Source organism: Typha angustifolia, chromosome 15 (genome assembly GCF_048772165.1).
Source record: "Typha angustifolia cultivar Huaian chromosome 15, ASM4877216v1, whole genome shotgun sequence".
Classification (NCBI taxonomy): domain Eukaryota; kingdom Viridiplantae; phylum Streptophyta; class Magnoliopsida; order Poales; family Typhaceae; genus Typha; species Typha angustifolia.
This window is the reverse complement of record NC_133253.1, coordinates 4,877,814-4,898,398: the sequence shown is the minus strand read 5'-3', so window position 1 is coordinate 4,898,398 and position 20,585 is coordinate 4,877,814. Positions and strand designations below refer to the sequence as shown.

At 37.4% G+C, this 20,585-nt stretch overlaps 3 protein-coding genes across 6 annotated transcripts; all 3 read left to right on the top strand.

Moving 5' to 3' along the window:
• The first annotated feature begins 574 nt into the window (after positions 1-574).
• Positions 575-5,410, top strand: LOC140778768 (kinesin-like protein KIN-10B). The gene is made up of 17 exons (XM_073123629.1): positions 575-852; positions 1,024-1,189; positions 1,295-1,495; positions 1,587-1,776; positions 1,874-2,079; positions 2,165-2,391; positions 2,514-2,615; positions 2,700-2,733; positions 2,915-2,965; positions 3,065-3,130; positions 3,234-3,309; positions 3,394-3,674; positions 3,765-3,811; positions 4,711-4,732; positions 4,817-4,885; positions 4,975-5,013; positions 5,133-5,410. Exons 1-17 carry the CDS (start codon positions 656-658, stop codon positions 5,178-5,180), a joined length of 2,022 nt encoding a protein of 673 aa, XP_072979730.1. The 5' UTR covers positions 575-655; the 3' UTR covers positions 5,181-5,410.
• A 2,145-nt stretch (positions 5,411-7,555) lies between these two features.
• LOC140778086 (uncharacterized) lies at positions 7,556-14,908 on the top strand. 4 transcript variants are annotated; one of them, XM_073122622.1, is made up of 10 exons: positions 7,556-7,806; positions 8,828-9,278; positions 9,387-9,523; positions 9,838-9,882; positions 10,157-10,210; positions 11,379-11,513; positions 11,602-11,808; positions 11,923-12,008; positions 12,903-13,825; positions 14,377-14,908. In XM_073122622.1, the coding sequence occupies exons 2-10, from the start codon at positions 8,828-8,830 to the stop codon at positions 14,652-14,654; spliced, it is 2,316 nt and encodes a 771-aa protein (XP_072978723.1). In that variant the 5' UTR covers positions 7,556-7,806; the 3' UTR covers positions 14,655-14,908. The 4 variants fall into 4 exon arrangements, with proteins under 4 accessions (XP_072978723.1, XP_072978724.1, XP_072978722.1 ...); XM_073122623.1 differs by having other exon boundaries at positions 8,820-9,278; positions 11,409-11,513; XM_073122621.1 differs by having other exon boundaries at positions 8,820-9,278.
• Positions 14,909-16,147: 1,239 nt separating this feature from the next.
• On the top strand, positions 16,148-18,853 carry LOC140779297 (glycerol-3-phosphate 2-O-acyltransferase 4-like). The gene is made up of 2 exons (XM_073124314.1): positions 16,148-16,831; positions 17,858-18,853. Exons 1-2 carry the CDS (start codon positions 16,208-16,210, stop codon positions 18,740-18,742), a joined length of 1,509 nt encoding a protein of 502 aa, XP_072980415.1. The 5' UTR covers positions 16,148-16,207; the 3' UTR covers positions 18,743-18,853.
• Positions 18,854-20,585: the final 1,732 nt, after the last annotated feature.

Sequence of the window (20,585 nt, the reverse complement as noted above, 5' to 3'; positions counted from 1 at the left end):
GCAATCCAGGTATATAGATAGATTGCTACAAATTATCTCGACTATGTCATTTTACAAGCCTAAAAATGGTACCCAATCGAATAATAAGTTTGCATCCCTTGATCCCAACTATATATATCTCTTAATTTATAGTGCATCTCCACAGTTGGAGAAAGTAAAATCAAGTAGATTCCATGCTAAAATATTATCAATAAAACTTCCATCAATGTTGGAAAAGCTGCGGTGTAAAATGTCAACAGTCCAATTGGGCTGAGGGATTTTTCGACCGTTCGCAGTGCCTAGAGATTCGCATTCGTCCGCACGCGGACGGTGGAACCATTGCCGCCGGCGCACTCTAGCCTAAGCAATAGAAACTTGACAGCTGTCAAGACGTAGAAGGGCGGAGCGGAGCTAAAATTTGAACGCAGGATAAGATGTAATGTGCCTCCGGATCTACTTAAAGGCCACCAATTCGCTAAAAGCATAGTACTATCGTACAGATCCTCACAGTGCTCCATTTTACATAGATTAACCGGTTCGGAGGACACCAGAACTTATCCCGCTTAAATCCTAAGCCCCCACTTAACGGCTACTTTCTCACCTCGTCTTCCCCTCTCTTCACCACCTATTCTTCGAATTTCTCCAATTTCCCATCTGGATCATAAGTGGTACAACTATGGATTCTTCAACGTCTGGTTCGAGATCTCGTTCTCAGTCCAATCGAGGAGTTCGTGTAGTTGGAAAGATCCGGCCTTTCTACGATTTGGAGATGGCAGATCATTCGAATAAAGAATCTTCCAATTGCTGTCAAGTCTCCATCACCAGATCTGAAGGCGGTCACGCTTCGGTCGCCTTTGGAGATCAATCTAACGGGTTCGTCATTCTTCAAGTCAATCTGATTTCCTTTTGACCCAATTAAGTCATAATTTCTAGGGTTCAAATTGATTTGATGCATTTCTGAGTTTACAATTGAGGAATACCATGTTAAATTTTAATAAAGGCTTGATATTATGATTGATTTTTATTTTAATGCTCTTGGAGCAGTCGCAAGGATTCTTACAAGCTAGATTGGTGCTATGAGCAAGATGAGGGTGCTAGTGAGATTTTCTCGAAAGAAGTTAGACCTTTGATTCAGGGGTTGTTTCAAGGATCTAATGCATGTGTTATTGCTTATGGTGCACGGGGGAGTGGGAAAACGCGAATTGTTCAGGTGGAGCATTTGATTCCCTCTTAAAATTTAAGTATTTGAGATTATTCATGTTGTCTTCCTGATAATATCTCTTTCACGGTCTCTGATTAATTTCACAAAGTTTAGGGCTCTGAAGAAACCCCTGGCTTAGCTCCTATAGCAATCTCAGAGATCATAGAGTTGGCGAAGGAGATCAATGGATCCGTGTCTGTATCATGCTTTGAAATTTGCCAAGATCACATCTATGATATCTTGCAACCTAGTAAACGAGAGGTGCTTGTTCTTGAGGATGCAGGACGAAAAATTCAGCTTAAGGGCCTGTCTCAGGTGACAGTGAAATTGTTTTAATTGCTTAAGTAGTTGATATGCCGAGTAGTTGTGATTTGTGAGTCAAATATTTGCTGACACATGTTTTCAGGTCACTGTAGACTCTATATCTGAGTTCAAGAGCTTTTATTTTCCTGAACCTAACCAACGGAAGCCTTCACAAAAGGTTCCAAATGAAGTTGGAACTAGGGGCCATAGGGGTTTGATTATATATGTTTCTCGTGTTGACGAGGAATCCAACAATTCTCTTATTGGAAAGATGATTTTTATGGACTTGGCAGGTACTGCTACTCTACTACTATGCATTTTGAGTTTGTTTGCTCTCCGTGTAGCTTGATTCATCTTCTTATTAGGTTATCTGATGCATTTCCTTATCAGGTTATGAAGATTGCAAGCCAAAGAACAATGACAGACCACATCTAGTTGAAGGTTCTAAAGTAAATAAGTCACTTTATGCCTTGATAAATGTAGTCTATGCACTCAATAGCAGTGAGGCATATGTGCCGTATCGAGAAAGCAAATTGACCCGTTTGTTGCAAGATTTCATATGCAAAACAAGTAGGGCTGTATTGATAACTTGTCTGGTAAGACTCTTTATATATATATATATCACATATTTTATATTCTGCATTAATTTATAACTAACCAAAAGTTGATTACTTGATGTAGAACCCTACTCTGTGTCAAGATACTCTCTATGCTGTTAGATTGGCTTCTCGGTCATGTCAACTATGCTCGACCAAGATTAACAAGAGTGTTCCTAGGTTTATCTCATCATGTTCTCCTTTTAAAGGAGCAATAGGTGCACCAAATGCATCATTACAGAAAGGTGAACAATCACAATTTGCGACCAGTGTTAAGAAGGGAAATGAAACTCCATTTCTGCCAAAGAGAAGGTTGTTTAATTTTAATCTAGACATGCTAGAATTTAACCCTTCAGAATGACCAACTGTAGTTTCTTTTTTCATGTGTTCTAACCTTTCCGTTTTTTCATGCATTTTAACCTTTTCACCTATAGGCCTCAACCATCTGGGACTTCTACTACAACTACACCCAGAGCCTCGTTGATGAACTCAATTAAGAAGAAACCAAATGATACTTCATCTAATATCAGTGGAAAGTATGTTTTGTCATTTGTGAGATCTGTAGTTTTTACTTTTAACATATATTGATCTAAGTACTTATTGATGCTGCTATATTACAGGAAGTTGTTTAGTTCTAGCACCATCTCCTTGAAGGTATTAAACTACTTCAGCTTTCAATTTACATATATGTTTGTTTCAGTTAAACGTCGGTTTGGCTTTATAGATTTCTTGCCTTATTTGAATATGAGTCCTGTTCACAAAAATTCCCTGTGATTCTTTTCTCTGAGTTTCAGTTTCTATAGGAACAAACTGACCTTACCATTATTTTCTATAGGACAATAACTTGATGGATAATAAAGAAATTGAAGTTCCCCTAACAGATGAGGTAGGTATCTAATGTCTTTCCTATTTTATACCTGTGTTATTAAAGAAAATTAAGTCTCATGTATATTAAAAATTTACCATCTATTACTTTTCCTAAAAGAGTGTGCAGGGAGGCCCTGAAGCTGATAATACTGATCATGTGGTACTGCCCATTACGCCAGAATTGGTTAGTTAGCTGTTATACAATATATGGTTATAAGTTATATATATGTGTGTCATTCCATATATTGATGTGCATATTTGTATTATTTTTTCCTTTTCCTTTGAAGGATATATGTACTAAAGAGGAGCAGGATGATCTTCAAGCTGCTGATCTAGGTGCAAAGCTAGTTGATGGTGCATATGGTACAAGATAAATGGACATATATTTTCTTTTACATGTGCAGCTAGAAAATTTCCTATAACTTCTATTTTCTTTTCATGTTACAGATGACTCCTTAAGAGAGAATACTCCTGTCAGTGCTCAGGAATCTTCCCCAAAATTAAGTGACAAATTAAAAGAGATATCAAATGCATTGAAGCTTCTGAGCACTCAACAAATTAATATTGGAACACCAAAAGCAGATGCTTCGTGTGTTAAACAAAATTCAGATTTGATGGACCCAAAAACTCCCATTGTACCTTTCAATCAGAGACTAGATAGCAAGTCAAAGTTCCAGTGTGCCGATACTCCACAAGATTTACTCATAACCCGTAGCACAGGGCTGAAGGTTACCTCTCTGAATTGTCTTTTTCTTTATCTGACCATTCGGTTGTGCAGTTCTAGATAAGCTGATCAATTGTAGTTTTATGCTCCACAGAGATCTTTGGTACAAGATTGCTTGGCTTTTCTGAATAGTGCTAACAAGTAAGTAATAGTATCCTTCACCTTATTGAAGAAGCTTAAAATGAAGGTCTAGAAATCAAATATGCTTATTAGATGTTGCTTAAACTTTAAAGGACACGCAACAAAACCTGGAATGGTATGCATTCACTTTGTCAATGGACGTTTTAGATGTACTACAATCTAGTAGAGGTAGTTCATGCTAAACATAGAATATTAAAACCTCCATTTTCTAACAGTTAAAATTTTTAGGACAATTGGCAAGTTAACATAGTATCCGGCTCGCTTTGACCGTTAGGAGTAGGTAACTCGTCCCCTAGACGTCTTGAGTTTGAATCTTAACCCATATGCTATTTAAAATATAAAAAATTTCATACATTTAAATCAAGTCCGTTTCTTAGACCCATCACAATATCTCATGCATTTAGTAGTATTGTGTAGTTGCCATCTTTGAATTCTAGGTTAGGGATTTGTTGAAACTTGAATTTGGATAATGTAATCGGTAAAGTTGACCTTCACCTAGGAGTAATTAATGGTGCATAACTTTATCTATGATGGCTCCCTAACTAATCGTAGATTCCCAGTTCGCTTTTTAACTATTGACCAAAAGAACAACAGGAGAAAGGTATTTAGAGAGTGATCCTTCTGCATTCTCTTCTACCATTTCAGCTCATAAGACATTATAAATGGAGACATATTTTTGTACTGCTTCTATATCAATTTTCTGTCGGGACAACTTAATTAATAGAAGCTAAAGGGTTTGACAGTGATGGTAATATTATTATACATGAAAAGAATCCTGAACCAGATGAAATTATATGCATTATAAACTTGATTGCTTTCAGTTGATTTCAGTTATGACCTCTTGTCATTCTGGTATTTATTTTTTTAATCTCATTAATTATTTCTTTATTAAATTACAGGGAGGAACTTAAAGGATTAAAGGTTAGTTAAAAACTTAAAACCACAAATTTTATTTGCTTCTCCAAATATCTTTTGTTGCTTATCATTTTTCTGTTCCATGTGCAGGGAATAGGAGATAAGAGAGCTACCTACATACTTCAGCTCCGTGAAGAAACGCCAGAGCCCTTCAAAGAAGTAAGCATCCTAAATTAAGCCAGAATCGCCTTCTCGTTTTATTTCTATTGTTCATTATAGATACATTAAGATGGCTTCTTGTCCTTCAGGTAGATGATCTTAAAGACTTAGGTCTATCTTCAAAGCAGGTAAATGATATGGTCCTTTTCAATTTACAATCACTAGCTTCTTAATAAATATTTTCCTACTCCGTCATGATTTGATGAGCTTGGCGATTAATTCTCATTTCTGTATGCTTCTTTTACAGATCAAAAGAATGATGTCAGGAATTCTTGATGACTTTTCTAGATCATGAGTCAAGTGTTTGATCCTTTCGAACTAGGAGAGGAGATCTGGAAATGTAAATTGCTTATGGAGGAAAGTATTGTTTGTTGTATCAAACTTCTAAAGGATAAAAGGCTTGGTTTTTTTTCCTGTTGTTTCAACAATAGTTTGATTAGTGTGCATATGAAGCGCAAATATTAGAAAGAATTGTAGAATCTAATGAAACATTATTAACATATTGTTACTACAATCATTGAGATCAAATTCTCTCATATTCATATTATCTCTTGTCAATCATTGACACAGCAAGTATTCTACTCTGTTAATTAGTGTAGTTGTAAGAAGTTAATCCAATTAAAAGGGATTCATTCTTGCATAACTCAATTCATGTACTTCTTGTACAAAGAGATATGAAGCCACTGTAATGTATGAAAGATAGGTTTCATTCAATATTCCTTCTATAAACTACAATTTTAACCTTACTAACTCTTTGACAAAATTTCTTATATATGCTTATAAATTATTCTAAAAGTTTAAGCTGTTATATTATATTTTAAATGATATATTAGCTTGACATGATTCAAATTTAAGCCCTATGCTCTAATACCATATTAATTTATCAATTACTTTAAAAGCTAATGATATTTATATTTTAACAAGAATACGAGTTAATAAAATAAATAAAATTCTATCAAAAACATGTGTACTTTATTTTTATTATCGTTTATATCTTATCATATAGATTTTTTTATCATTCGACCTCTATATCTTATTTAATATTTTTATCATCTAAAATTCGATCGATATTATTTAGATACAATAAAAAATTTATCTAATTTTATTTGTATTCTTAAATTTGGCTTATATGATAAAGTTTGAATATAATCACCAAAGATTAAATTGACACAGATAAAACTATAACAAGGTACAGGGAATCTGAAACTCAACCATAAATTATAGTTTCCTATTAAATTTAGGGTCGAGCCAATACTCTAATATAGGCCTTTTGACTCTTGTGCTAATGGTTTGACTTTCTACTATCTAATTTATGCAATTGATACTATCTCAAAAGTACAAGTACGTACATACTCATCTACTTGTATTATTATCATTATTCACAATTCGTAGGACTTATTCGAGCCCGAAAGTACTCGAGTTATTCGACCCCGGCATTTAATTATATACTGATAAATGGATAACAACATTTCTTGCTATACATATTCCAAAAAGGATCCAATGCCAGATATTTATTCCATATTAATTCATAAAGCCACACGAAATGCTATCTTACTTGAAAATATAAGAAATATATATATATATATATATATATATATATATATATATTAAACGTTCACATAAAAATATAGAAACAACCTCTTCTATTATTGTTACCTAGTTTCTCATATTTGAATTAATGGATTTATAGATTAAGAGCAGCTCTGTTCAAACTTGTGTTAAAAGTTGATTTCAAGTCTAATCTAGAATATTGAGCTTGAGTTTATTTTGAGCAGATTAATCATCTTTCAAATTAAACTTGAATTAAATCTTCGATGATGTAAACTTAATTAAATTACACTAAACATATAATCAAAAATATTATTATTTACAGTACATATATTACTAATTATAAATTGAATTTATCTTGATTGAGTCGGTCTCTGCTAAGCTTAGCTTTGAAATTAATTTTGAGCCCAAGTTTTATTAATTAAGCTTAACTCTTTTCAAATATAAACTGTGTTTGATAGTCTTATTAAGCTGAGCTCCAGCCTCGTCAGTCCTAAACTTAAAATTAAGTCCAAATACGAATAAAATTTTATGTATTTTACTTTTATTATTATTCACATCATATCTTATTGATATTTATCATTGTAATTTAAAGAATAATTTAGGTTTTTAAGTTTTTATTTTAGAAATTAACAAGATAGTCTCTATTCTATTAGTTGATATTAGGTTAAATCTAGTTTCGCATGTTTTTAGTATTATTTAAATGGAATTCAGGAACTCCTAAATTGATTCAGGAACTAAATAATTTTTATTTTTTAATATCTAATTAAATTTATTTTTAAAAAAAATTAAAACTTAAAAAATAAGATGTAACCTCAAATCAAACATTTAAGAATTAAACCTATAATAAATGGATCGAACGATAAGTACCGGTGGTAAAGTAAGGTGGGTCGAAGATAAATTATGACAAAGTAAAGTATAAATAATAATAATAATAAAATATAATGAAGGTGGTTTTTTTTATTAATTTCCCAAACATCTAAATTTGAAAAATAAATATAAAATGAAAATTTAATTCATATCGGACAAAAGGATATATTTAATCTCAAATATTCTTAATATATTTTTCTCCCCAAGAATAATATTAATACGAGTCGACCTGTCCATTTTTTCTCCACGACCGCCTAGAAACTCTATTTTCCCACTTCCTTAATATAAATTCACCTTCGCCCCTTCGTCTTCTTCGCGATTTCTCCTGATCCTTGCGTTCCTTAGGGTTTCTTCCGCCACCTCTAGCTCCCCGATATATCCGTGATCTTCCTTCGGACCATTGCTTCGGATCGGCGATCCTGACAACCGTTTCCGATCGCCAGTCGCAGATCTTTGATCCGACGTTCTCGATCAAACATCGCCTACTTCGATCCCCTTGACCGGTGAGTAAGCATGATCTCGCCCTTGATTCGTACTTCCGGCTAGTTTTTGCGATCGTGCTGATGTAGGATGGGAAGATGGACATATTTGGGTGATTAGCGCTGAGCTTGTAGTCCCACATGCAATGGGAAGAGGGATCCTTTTGATGATTTATATGTTGATTGTTATAGTTAGTTGCCAGTTCTGGTTTGATACTTGTGAAGGCCGCGGATTGGGTTTCTCGATCAATTTTTATCTGTTCTGTGAATACGCGCTTGATCAATGGAGTAGATTAGCTCCGTTCTCATGGATCTGATGTATGAGATGTCACTGTAGATTATAATTTTTGTTTCTTATTGATCTGATGCTGTTAGTATCTTTTATTCTTTTCTGGTTGATTGGACATCCAACTGTTCCTATCTATATGTTCAATATATAGATTTATTAGCCCTACTCGTAAATCTGACATTCTTCTCTTCCCACGTTGATCGTCGTGCTTTGTACAGATCCTGTTGGAGTTCAGTATCTTAAAACTTTGTTATATGTCCATCATTTTGCTGATCTGCAGTTCATTAAAACTCTTCTGCCTAAGTTGCAGGACGTTCAACAAATTATGGATGCTCATCTTTGTACCTATATTTTGATGACTTACAAAAAGAAAAGGTGTAGTTTGAAGGAAGCAGGTTGCTCTATGACTTACTTCCAATCACCATGTGCTATGGAATTGGGTGTTCTTTGGGATCTGAGTCATCCCTGTTTTTAATATTTCCATCCTTCGTACTAAATCTGCTAATTTTTTTCACTCCTTTACTCAGCTTTACCTGAGATTAATAGCGATATATCATTAAGTAGTTGAAAATATTTGACATTGTCATACTTGTAGTTCATATATCATATGCATATAGTTTACTTTTTTGTTTTCTCCTGTTAACAGTTTTTCCCCTTTCAGCATGTATTATCATCAACTATCATGCAGTAAGGTGTATGTATTATTTCATATTATTCTTTAATCAGGAAATAACACATTAATCTTCAGAGTTTTAGATGTCGGTTGCAAAGGTCCGATCTTGTAGTGCCCCTGATGCAATGAAGCCTGAGAAAAGTGAAATGTTAGAAAAGGAAGAGCAAGGTTCTGTTGGCAATTTTATGAGACAAGCAATAGGAAAAGAGCCAGTTTTATCACTTTCTAGATCTGGCGATAGTTCTGTCCAGTGGATACAATTGCTCCATGCACTTGATCAGCAGGGAAGCAGCCGGGTTTCTGAATATTCAAAGGTGGACAATTGCGTAGAAGGAAATAACCATTCTCTTGAGCTTTGCAATGATCTGACCTCTGAGAAGAATGGGACTAGAGAGTCGGTGCATAGTTTAAATGGCAGTATCTCAGCGAAGGGGACAAAGAGCACAGCTGAGCTAATGCAAGCTCTCAAAATACCTGATGCTGTTGTTGCTTTCGCTCAGGCTGCTGCAAGGGCAAATGGTGAGCCTGAAAAATGTATGTCGTGTCAAAAGCAGGTATTTTGGTTTGCTGTAGTGATAGGTTTTAACTCGCTGATAAGCTGGGCTTTGCATGCAAAATTACCTGCTGTTTTTCTTCTGGCAGATCTTCCAGGGTGGCCCTTATTGTCTCCATCGAAGGTTCAATTGCAGAAATGTGACAAGTGTTCTCGGGAATTTTGTTCTTCCATAAATTATAGACGACATATACGAGTACATCGCCGATCATTGTATATAGATAAGGTCTTTATCTTAGCTTTTCTTAATGATAAAACTGAGTAGAAATGTATTTTGGCATCTCTTGTTGAATGAACTTGGTCTTATCATTCAAGTTATTATTAGTTACTTCTACAAGAACATGCATTTAAGAGATATTGTTACTCCACAAGATTTTGTTATTTAATGTTTAAGAATAACTTATTGGCAGCTGTTTTATGCTAATTTTATTGATAATTTAAGAGATCTTATCTCTTCTGCAACTTGAATAATATTTTTCCCTAATAGTCCTGTTTATATTGTAAATATGGTTTCTGATGCTCTCAGTTGACATTTTATAGGACTTTCCGAAGAACAGAGTGTGTGTGGGCGCTTTCTGGGACAAGGTAATTTATGATTAAAAAATGATTACGATTTCAGAGGCTGGTAATTGAATTGGTTGAAACTGAAAACTAACTTGAACACCTAGCCAATTGGGAAATTGAGAATGATTGACCTATTCATGGCCAGCTTGTTTAGTCTAATTTTATGAATATAATTTATCTGGAGTGACCCTTAGATCATGCCTAATCCGGATTCAGTTTTTTTTTGCTAATAATATAAAGTCTACTGAATATATTTAAAATGCTAACAGTTAATGTCTTTCTTTGTGCTGACCAGCTCTCTATGGATGAGGCAAAAGAGATTGTGTCACTTGCAGATATGGCTATAGAGGTGATCATTTGGCTAAATTTTTATTGCCATGCATTACTATGTCTACAAGCAGCCAATTTTAAGTAACATTTCTGATGCTAGTCTACCTCCTACTTTTGTAGTTATTAGCTGCCCTACTTTTGTGTCTGAGCGTATGTCTAAAGAGTGTCATCTTATATATGATTATATAAATCTATATGTATGTACTTGTCACTCCCTATTGTATGTATATGCCTATGAATCTATATTCATGAATTATCTTTGAGTATTTGTGATTGCCTTATTGGTACATTACTTCTTTTGGAAAGTAACAAAAATTTCTCCTTGAGAAGACAAGATTTAAAATGGTGTAGATTGGTTGATTTGAACACAGGTCTTTAGCGTTAACTGAGTGACTTTGCAACTTTATTATGATAAAACCAACAAAAGATTTTTCCTGTCAGGTAATGCAATTCTTTGTTTTGACAGAAACTTCTGGCAAAAGTTTTACACCATGGTTAGAGCAAAATAGCTGTAATTAGAGGTTCCCAAAATGTTGGGTGTAGACCTACAGACGATGTGATTGATTTTTTTCATTGACTCAAAATAATTGTGGACTTTGGTATGGTTGTTGCCATGTGGTGGGAGATTCAGCTATTACCTTCCAAATAGAATTGCACACATTATCATGATACCTTTTTTCCTTTTGAATTTTTATTTTTTTTAAAATCTCATGGTATATATATCTACTGTTAAAGAGTGTCACTGCCCATATATCTCCTCTCTCTCTCTCTGTCAGATTAGATAATCTATATTACCAAATTATTGTACTGCAAACATGTAAAATGTATTTATTGGATGTATAATTGTGAAAATTAGTTCTTAACCATAAAGAGCTTAAAAGAGGAAAAGTAGTGTCTACAAAACTGAGTCCTTTGTATTTGGGAGGAGTCTCAGTGGAAAGAATCAGTCAATGCATCACAAAATAACATGCTAATTTGGTCTTTTGATGGACCTACATTTACATTGTACAGGAATATAGCATTAAAAGTCTTGGGTTCTCAAGTACTTAATTTAACTTTTTATTTGGACCTGAGACAAGTCATCTCCCAACTTATTTACTCTTTTAGTAGCCAGATTGTTTTTATATCACAGGCTGATCAGATAATCTTAGTTTTTCCTAATTTTTTTTAATAAATCACCTATTTAGAAGGAGATTCTTACGAGGAACATGTATCAGGAAGTTAGTGGATCTTCAATTATAAGAGCATTATCATCATGGATATATAAGCCAGGGTTCGCTTCTCTTCCACAGACGTATGTCAAGGCAGGAACTGCTCTTTTGGTAAGATATTGTCTTTTTCCTTCACTATTCTTTTTTCTCAATGTCCAATGGGCCAACATCCTTTTCTGAATCTTATTTTCTTCTACAGGAAGTTGTCCAAGTGAAACCTTCGAGGTTACCCATTACATCGCAGGAATTATTTAACATACTTGATGATGCAAGCGAGAAAACCTTCTTGTCTTCTGGTCCAACTATACAAATACAGAAGTTTTTGTTTGATGGAGAAGCTGGGAAGATTGCTTTGGAGATGAAAAACCTAGTTGCATGCACTAGTTTTCTTCTTGAACAAAAGCTGGTAGAATAATCATTTTTAGTTTAAAAAATTGTAAAGTTGCATGCAGGATATCCGTTGTCTTGTACACTTGCTTACTGGAAAAGTATTCTGAGCTGGAAAATTTTGAATGCATAGGTCAAAGCCTGGCTTGCTGATAAGGCTGCTGAAGCTTTGCGATGTCAAAAGTTGCTTGTCGAGGAAGAGGAAGCCGCTCAGAAAAGGTAATTTTTCGACCATCATATTCAGACTCATATTGGGTGAGATACTTCAGCTTAACCTTAACTTTCTTTGACCGAAAGATGTGTCTCTGCGAATGTTAACGTCTCTTTCTTCACACGCGAAAGTAAGTGAAAGGAAGGATAATGGTTAGAGGAAAGGATGGAGGTCAAGAGGCTGAGGAGGTGATGCTGGAAAATTTTAAATTTCAAATAGGAGAAGGTTGGAGGGTTCAGAATGACGGTGGAGAAAGGAAGTCTATGAGTAATTGTTGGTGAATGGAGTGAGGCTCTTGTAAATAGGGAATTGAGATTTAATGAATTAAGATAATGATAAAGCTTGGCCAGAAATAAATAAATGATAATTATCTGTTTCAGGTACTGCTTAATCTGAAGACTGGCCAAAGTCAGTCAAATTACATGAAAAAGGTTTCGACACTGAACGTGGAGATCCAGAACCCAAGCCTATTTTTGTTCACCCGATCCATTAATAATGCTACCATCCATATTTATCTGGACATTTTCCTTCTGCCTTTTACAGCTTAACATACCTAATGTTTTTATGTTTCAGCTGGTTCAATTTTTAGCATCATGGGCTGTTAAACTGATCCTTAGCTTTTGTGAACATTTGACGTCATTTTCAGCTAGTTCGTACTATTTTGGTGGCTGATTAACTGGCCTTTATAATTTTTAAAACTATGAGTGGTTTTAAATGTTCCCAAGTTTGTCTTTTGGTGTTATTGTTTATCAATCTGATTTTTTATTTTCTGAAACAGTTGAATGAAAATGAATCTGCTGCTTTTCCTAAATGACTTTAACAGCAGTTAATTCTTATGATTAAAAGTTGTGCTTTGCAGTTTGTTTATTTTCAGAAATTTATTTTCTGTAAGTTGTTTGCAGGCAAGTGGAGCTTATAGAAAAGAAAAGAATGAAGAAGCTTAAACAGAAAGAACAAAAACTGAAGGATTTGCAAACCCCTGGTTCAGTGGAAGGGCATTCTGGATCTGATGGATTGCCAAGTCCAAGGCCTCTGTCAGAGTCCGAGATGTATGCCCTGGAAGTGCCAATCTCTCTGAACCTTCCTTGGACAGTGGACCACGATGTTGATTCGGATCTTAATCTGCAGTTAGAACCTGAAGATGTTGATCACAATTTGGATAATGAAATGCGATTGGCGAGTGAATTTAGGCAACCAATTGCTTCACAACGCCAAATCTTTAGATCGGCGAGACCTGTTCATAATGGTTTCAACTCTGGTCCTATAATAGCTACATGGTCTTCTGTTCCGATGAAGTATGCAAACTACAAGGATCCTAAGACCTTTACTCATCAGATTTGGACGAGGAAAACAAAACCTGAGAATGAAACAGATTGTTCCGATCTAGTTGTAGAAAATAGAAATCAGTTAGTTCTCAATGAAACCTGTGAAGTCCTAATAGGTTCTATCAATGTGACACTGGGAGACAATAGCGCACTTCACCAGAACGACTCTTGCACGAGTGGTAATTATCAAAAGAAGCTTGCTCAATCTGATTCCAGTTTGAACGTTAACAACCTCTCAGAAGTCAAGGTGCAGAGACCAGTAGGCTGGCATGAAAATGGGGATTCTGCTAAAGCAAACGGAAATGATGTCAAGATTGAGAAGGATAACCTATCTTCTGAAACTGCTAACCCAATATTAGTGGGTTGTTTTCCTTCATATGGAGCTCATGAGAACAACCTTGAAAGCTATGTAAAAGATTCTACAGCAGCACACATGACTTCTGATCTACATGGACCTATTTTATTCTCAAGCAAATATGCAGAGGCATTTCTTTCTCAAAGTAAGATACCCTCCTTAATCAATTACTCTCTTCTGAAGCATGTCATTAAATTATTTCATTCATCATAAATGTATGGTATGACATGCCTTGGTTCCTTGTGTTCCTACTGTCTGCATAATTTACGACCTGTTGGTCTATAGATCTCCAATAAACATGTGTGGGTCTTTATATGGTTGGTAATAACTAAATGTATGACCTGCAAGTTTCTTTACATGGGATGTTTATGTGAATACCACAAAACTATTACATTCTTGGAGTTTGAGCTAATTTTCTGAAACCATTGTCAGACCATTAAGTACACCAAAGTCAGATTAATTTGTGTCAATTGTCCAGAGTTAGGGGTTGTTCCCTATAACTCTTTTTCTGATTGAAAGTGAAAGCCTTAAAAGTTAGTTGACTTAAGGTGTGCCCCACTCGCCTAAATAGCCATATCTATATTGAATGTGCATATCACAACATTCTAGCCATATCTATATTGAATGTGCATATCACAACATTCTAACCGCATCTATATTGAGTGTGCATATAACAAAGTTCTCCTTGGCATGCAGGATGGAAGGATGCTATTGCAGCCGATCATGTGGAGCTAGTATTACCTCCTGAAACTGATGCATCAGATTGCCTCGATACTTGTGAAGGTGTTGGCACTACAACGCGACTTGAGCCTTTGGATTGCTATGGAAGGAGCATCCTTGGCAGTGCAGAGAACCGGATGGGTGGGCTGGGCCCAGTTGACATGGCATTCACTGTCTCTAAGCCCAAAATCAGACCAAAGCCTGAAAAAATTTGCAAGCTAAAATATGTCCCCAAGCAGAGAAATATCGTTTAGTAGGGTACATACAGGAAGATTCAACAGCTTGCAGTTCATCACATTTCAGTTAGAAGCAGAGGTTCCAGTTTTAGTAGAGGTCTTCTGTGGCTATAAAAGAGTTATTTTTTTCGATAGATATTGTTTTGAAATGTTTTTCTAGTCTGGTGGCATATCTTCCTTGCAGCTGTTAGAGCCATCCTTGTTGTTGCTAAAACTTACTGTAATAATTTGATTTCTTGCGTTATTTTTATTTACATCAACTCTTCCGTTCAGTACAGTCCCTTTACATGTTAAAACATGTACCCTAAATTATTTGTTCACTCTTTTTGATTTTGTACTGCTGCAAAGGATTCGATCTTCGTAACTTTCATGCTACCTTCATTTCTTTGTCTGAGCTTTTCATTTCCAAGATTTGGAGCTCCTGAGTTTGTATTTGATTTTTCGTTGGTTATCAAAGTCTTGAGCTGCAACTCAAGGCAGGATGTTATGCTTTTAGAGAAGTAAGTTTGTGTCCTTCCCATTTTACTGATACGAAGGGTTTTCTAGCTACCTTTCGTTTTATCAAGGACTTCCTCAGATGCGCATCAACCCTCAGTTCCTGGTACGTTCTTCTCTCTCTTCTGTGTCATGTTTTTACTCACTTGGTGCTGACAGAATTGCACTTAGTGATAGATGGTTTCAAATTCAAAAACACAAACCTCATTTCCAATTAGAGACCATCATATATACCTCTGTTTGCCTTAACCCTACCTATTGCATGTTGTAGACTTTGCTGTTTAATTGCAAGCAGGAGGGTCCATTGGATCGGTAGGATCTGTAGGACATGCATTGCCAACTCTAAATTTGTCTGATTAGCTGTTCGGTCGAATCTGGATCCGATTGGCAGTAATATTTTAAGATTATCTTTAATGACGCTACCCTACAGATATTCTCTAATCGAACATATCATTTCCACATTACATATATATATAGCATATACGAGAGAAGGTAAAAGTAGGCAGGCACAGGCATTAAACGTGCAGTTGTTGGTTGATGCTTCCAATCAACTAATTGCTAACAGATGTTGACCGCAGAGACGTGCATCGATTGAGCTATTCAACTAACCAAACCAAACTTCCTGAGACCTGTAGAGGCTCATTCAATGGGGTCGTCCATCTGCCTATCTTCCCATCGTCACTCCTCACTACCACTTCCTAGAAGGGGGGCAATCGTACTTCGTAACTTAGTCCACAAGTAAATTAAATCAAAATTTCAATCATCTACATGCAGAGGGGTATCTCCGGTAATTTTCAGATTGCGACTCGCAAGTAATCTTTTTATTCGCCCTGTTTTATACGGATCTCATTCCCATTCCTTCCCGCCAACACGCCACCAATCCCGGCATATTAGAATAGCATCCTAGTAAGGTTATTTACGTAATTTCAACCAGCCGGTAGTTCCCTGATCACCCATCGTCTCTCTCTCTCTCTCTCTCTCTCTCTCTCTCTCTCTCTCTCTCTCTCTCTCTCTCTCTCTCTCTATATATATATATATATCCGCCGCTGACCTAGTAGAATTTCAAAAGAGAAGAGATGGCTGCGAAACCCCTCTCCTTCCCGCCGATCAGTGCCTTCGATCCCGCCGGCCGCCTCCTTCGTACCGTCGCGGCGGACCTCGACGGCACCCTCCTAGTCTCCCGCTCCTCCTTCCCCTACTTCTTCCTCCTCGCCGTCGAGGCCGGCGGCTTCCTCCGCGGCCTCCTCCTCCTCCTCCTCTCCCCCGTCATCCTCCTACTCTACCGCCTCGTCTCCGAGCCCGCTGCCATTGAGCTTCTCATCTTCGCCTCCCTCGCCGGGATGCGCCTCCGCGACCTCGAGCTCGCCGCCGCCGCCGTCCTCCCGCGGTTCTACGCCGCAGACGTGAGGGCAGAGACGTGGCGGGCGTTCAAGTTGTGCGAGGGGAGGCGGGTGGTGGTGACGGCGAACCCGAGTGTGATCGTGGGGAAGTTCGTCGGGGAGTATTTGGGTGCGGAGGTGGTGGGGACGGAGCTGGAGGTGGACAAGCGGACGGGTAGGCTTACCGGGAGGGTGGCCGGACCAGGGGTACTCGTTGGGGTTAAGAAGAGGGAAGCATTGGAGAGAGTTTTTGGGGAAGAGAGGCCAGATTTGGGGCTTGGAGATCGGGAATCAGATCACGATTTCATGGCGATCTGCAAGGTATGGTTAGTTTCGTCTCTTCTTAACCCCCACGGTGGTACTTTTGATTGGTTTGGCTACTATAAGTTTTACCTAATTCATTACTGATGGTAGGTACAAGATATTTGGCGCAATCGCGATTGCTACCTGAAACTAAGATAATCCACTCTTTTAGTACGATAATAAGAATATCGAAAATACTTAGTATATCCTATATTTAATTTAACAGATCTAGATAAAAGAAAAGAAAAGAAGATTATTGTTTTAAAAAACCACCAACTGTAACTAATTAGGATAAAATTCAAACTGTTGCTTGTTTAATTAGCTCGATAGCAAAGCGTATAAGGTTGATCTTTCTTTGTTTTGGTAGATGGGCTCATTTATAGCTTGCTTAATAGCTGTGAGATCTTTTGCCTGCTAAACCATACCATCCATGTCAAGCAATAAATCCTTGAGTTCGACTACTAAATAATTATTATCTCAGAATTTAGGCTGGAACATGAGCGAACTGGACGTCAAACAAAAATCTCGAGTCAAAAATGTATTGTTCGCTAACTACAACCGATGTAGCCGCCTTTTGACTTCACGTTTTTCTCGAATGTGGAAAATGAATAATAGTCCTAGATATCGTACAATCTTCCAATTTAATTTACTCTTAAAACATTTTTCCCTTCACGTTTTTCTCAGTGCTGAGTTTGTGTTCTCTCTTTACAGTACTCAGATTTTAACACCCCGAGTTCGTAGCCTAAACTATTTAAATGTACATTATTTGAGACGGATGCATTTTAGTCATTATATAGTTTCTTCAACATTTCACTTTATAACTATTCTAGACAAACAGTTTATTGAGTTTAGCACAAAATGAATGATTATTTTTTTTACATATTCTATTTTCATCTTTATAGAAGGTTGTATATATGTTACATTTTAAATAGTGCAAATATTGTACGTTATTATTATTTTCTAGGGGGATAATTTGATACTAAGAAAATTCTTAGGGTATATTGCAACCTATAACTGTCAACCTGACTTAACTAACTCTGACAGGAAGCCTACATGGTTCCTCCGAACCCGAAGGCATCCCGCGCCGCACCGGAGAAGCTGGAGTCTCACACCGTCTTCCACGATGGTCGCCTCGTCCGCCGCCCGGACCCCCTCGTTGCCCTCCTCACCCTCTTCTGGCTTCCCTTCGGCTTCCACCTTTCCCTCTTCCGCGTCTTCTTTAACCTCCTTTTCCCCGCCCCCTTAGTCCGCTACACCTACGCCCTCACCGGAATCCGCCTCTCCATCCGCGGCTCCCCTCCTCCTCCCCCTTCCCCGGGGTCCCCCGGCTCCCTCTTCGTTTGCAACCACCGCACCGCCCTCGACCCCATCATCATCTCCATCGCCCTCGGCCGCCAGGTCTCCTGCGTCACCTACAGCGTCAGCCGCCTCTCCACCCTCCTCGCCCCCATCCCCTCCGTCTCCCTGAAACGCGACCGCGCCGCCGACGCCGCCCGCATCGCCGCCCTACTCGAGAAGGGCGACCTCGTCGTCTGCCCCGAGGGCACCACGTGCCGCGAGCCCTTCCTGCTCCGCTTCAGCTCCCTCTTCGCCGAGCTCAGCGACCGGATAGTCCCGGTCGCCATCAACGCGAAGCAGGACGTCTTCTTCGCGTCGACCGTGAGGGGGTGGAAGTTCATGGACCCCTTCTTCTTCTACATGAATCCGAGGCCAGGGTACGACGTCACCTTCTTGGAGCCATTGCGGCCGGAGGAAACGTGCAAAGCCGGGAGGCCGGCGTTCGAAGTGGCCAACCACGTGCAGGGGGTGATCGCAAATGCTCTGGGGTTCGAGCGCACGGCGCTCACGAGGAAGGACAAGTACATGAAGCTCGGGGGAAACGACGGCAATGTGGAGTCTAAATCCTTCAAGAAGGAACGAGAAGAGTAGTGGTAATTATTAGTAGTTTTGATTGTAAGTTATTTTCTTTCTACGACTTGTAACTTGTCTGCTATTTTACTATGATTAAATCTTCAGCAAAGGATACAATTAGTTATATAAGCTCTGCACTCGGAAATTTTTAGTTCTCATCCACGCCAGTTCATAAACCAAGTGCAGAGGGGCGCAAAGCAGGCAGCCAAAAGGTTGACACTTTGGCAGTCAAGGTTGTCTCCCTCAAGACGGGTTTGGGTTGAGTTAGAATAGTGCTAACATGAACATTACCTTTAATCACGGCCCAACTAACCCATTTACCATATATAACATGATAACACATTAATGTTTTTCCTATATATATTTACTCTAATAATACGATCCGATAAAATAAATAAGTAAATCAAGGTAACGACGACCTCGGAGCATCAGCAGAGCAAGGCTAGTAAAGTTAAAGTCTCACCCGATTATCCTAATTATTTAATAACCTTAAAAGGGGTAGTAAATTAAATTCGAACACTCTAAATTAGTCTGTTAATAAATTTATTTAAAAGTTAGATTATTGCGTCCGATTAGCAGACAAGGTCGTGCAGGCTAGGGGCATTTTTATCAAAAGGAAATGCTGTGGATTGTGCCAATGTGGAGCTCCTTCTACCCATTCCCATTTGATATTCAGACAACCGGGACTATAAACAATCTTCCTTGGCTACTCAAATTAATCCCATGATCCATGTGGTCGATCGGTCGTGCAGTCTACGGGCATATTTTATAAAATTTAAAAAAGAAAAGAAAAAAAGAAAAAAAAGAATGTGGGCTACTTCCTGTTCATACCTTCGAAGGGGTTATTTACGTAATTTCAAATCAGCGGGCGAGTGGTTGACTAATTACCCTTTGCTACTCACTTAGGGGTGAAAACGGATCGGATACGGCTCGGATAGTACTCAATTCATATCCGGATCCATATTTTTTATCCGGATACGGATTCGGATACGAATATTTGACGGATAGTAAAAATTAAAACCATATTCTAAGAAAACGGATACGGATAATTTTCGGATATGGATCGGATAGTTTTCGGATACGGATCAGATAGTTTCGGATACGGATCGGATAGTGTTCGGATAAATTTTCGGATCTTAAACAAATACGTATCAAATTTTAAACAAATTGATATGAACTTACTTCGAATATCAATCAAGTCTAAAACCATTCAAATACAATTTGAACAAAACTTAAAGTATTTGAGAACTGATTCATCGGCAAAAAGATAGTAATGGTGCAAAAAGAAATTATAGACTTTAAACAAACATAATGTGCATAAACTAATGATCTAAACCTAATGTGCAAAATATCATTTAGGTTCAAAAGTTATGAAAAAAATATAAATTTGTTCTAGTAGATAAATTATCCATGCCTAGCATTGCATTGATCAGTCCTGCCCTCACTACCCTGGTCGCACAGGTATCTGTTCCATTTTTATTTATGATTTCTCTTGTAGTTACTGACATCTGCTGTTGATGTTGTTGATGCTAGTCAAAACAGAGTAACAATCGTTAAATGAACTCGCAAACATAGGTCACCTAGCATCAAACTTGCACATGCTTATCTACTTGAAATCTCTTCAATTTGTTCCCTTGTTTGCATCAAACACAGTTTGTCTCGAAGCATGAAGAGCTAGCTCTTATTTATCACTAATTCATATAACCTCTAATTTAGACTAATTTCAGAATTTCGTCCCTATTTCCAAACCAAAAATCTAGATATTGTTGTTCTTGTGAACCAATTATCTTATAAAGTAATATGTAGAAATATCATATGTTGGTTTGATTAACCTTATTACATCTTATGTTCCTGTGTTGTA

Excerpts from the sequence above, each read along its gene's own strand:
- LOC140778768 (XM_073123629.1), top strand. The coding sequence starts at position 656 with ATGGATTCTTCAACGTCTGGTTCGAGATCTCGTTCTCAGTCCAATCGA. Across the intron at positions 853-1,023 it reads TTTGGAGATCAATCTAACGG|TCGCAAGGATTCTTACAAGC; the intron begins GTTCGTCATTCT and ends CTCTTGGAGCAG. Across the intron at positions 3,812-4,710 it reads TTTCTGAATAGTGCTAACAA|GGAGGAACTTAAAGGATTAA; the intron begins GTAAGTAATAGT and ends ATTAAATTACAG.
- LOC140779297 (XM_073124314.1), top strand. The coding sequence starts at position 16,208 with ATGGCTGCGAAACCCCTCTCCTTCCCGCCGATCAGTGCCTTCGATCCC. Across the intron at positions 16,832-17,857 it reads ATTTCATGGCGATCTGCAAG|GAAGCCTACATGGTTCCTCC; the intron begins GTATGGTTAGTT and ends TAACTCTGACAG.
- LOC140778086 (XM_073122622.1), top strand. The coding sequence starts at position 8,828 with ATGTCGGTTGCAAAGGTCCGATCTTGTAGTGCCCCTGATGCAATGAAG. Across the intron at positions 9,279-9,386 it reads AAATGGTGAGCCTGAAAAAT|ATCTTCCAGGGTGGCCCTTA; the intron begins GTATGTCGTGTC and ends TTCTTCTGGCAG. Across the intron at positions 12,009-12,902 it reads GAGGAAGCCGCTCAGAAAAG|GCAAGTGGAGCTTATAGAAA; the intron begins GTAATTTTTCGA and ends AGTTGTTTGCAG.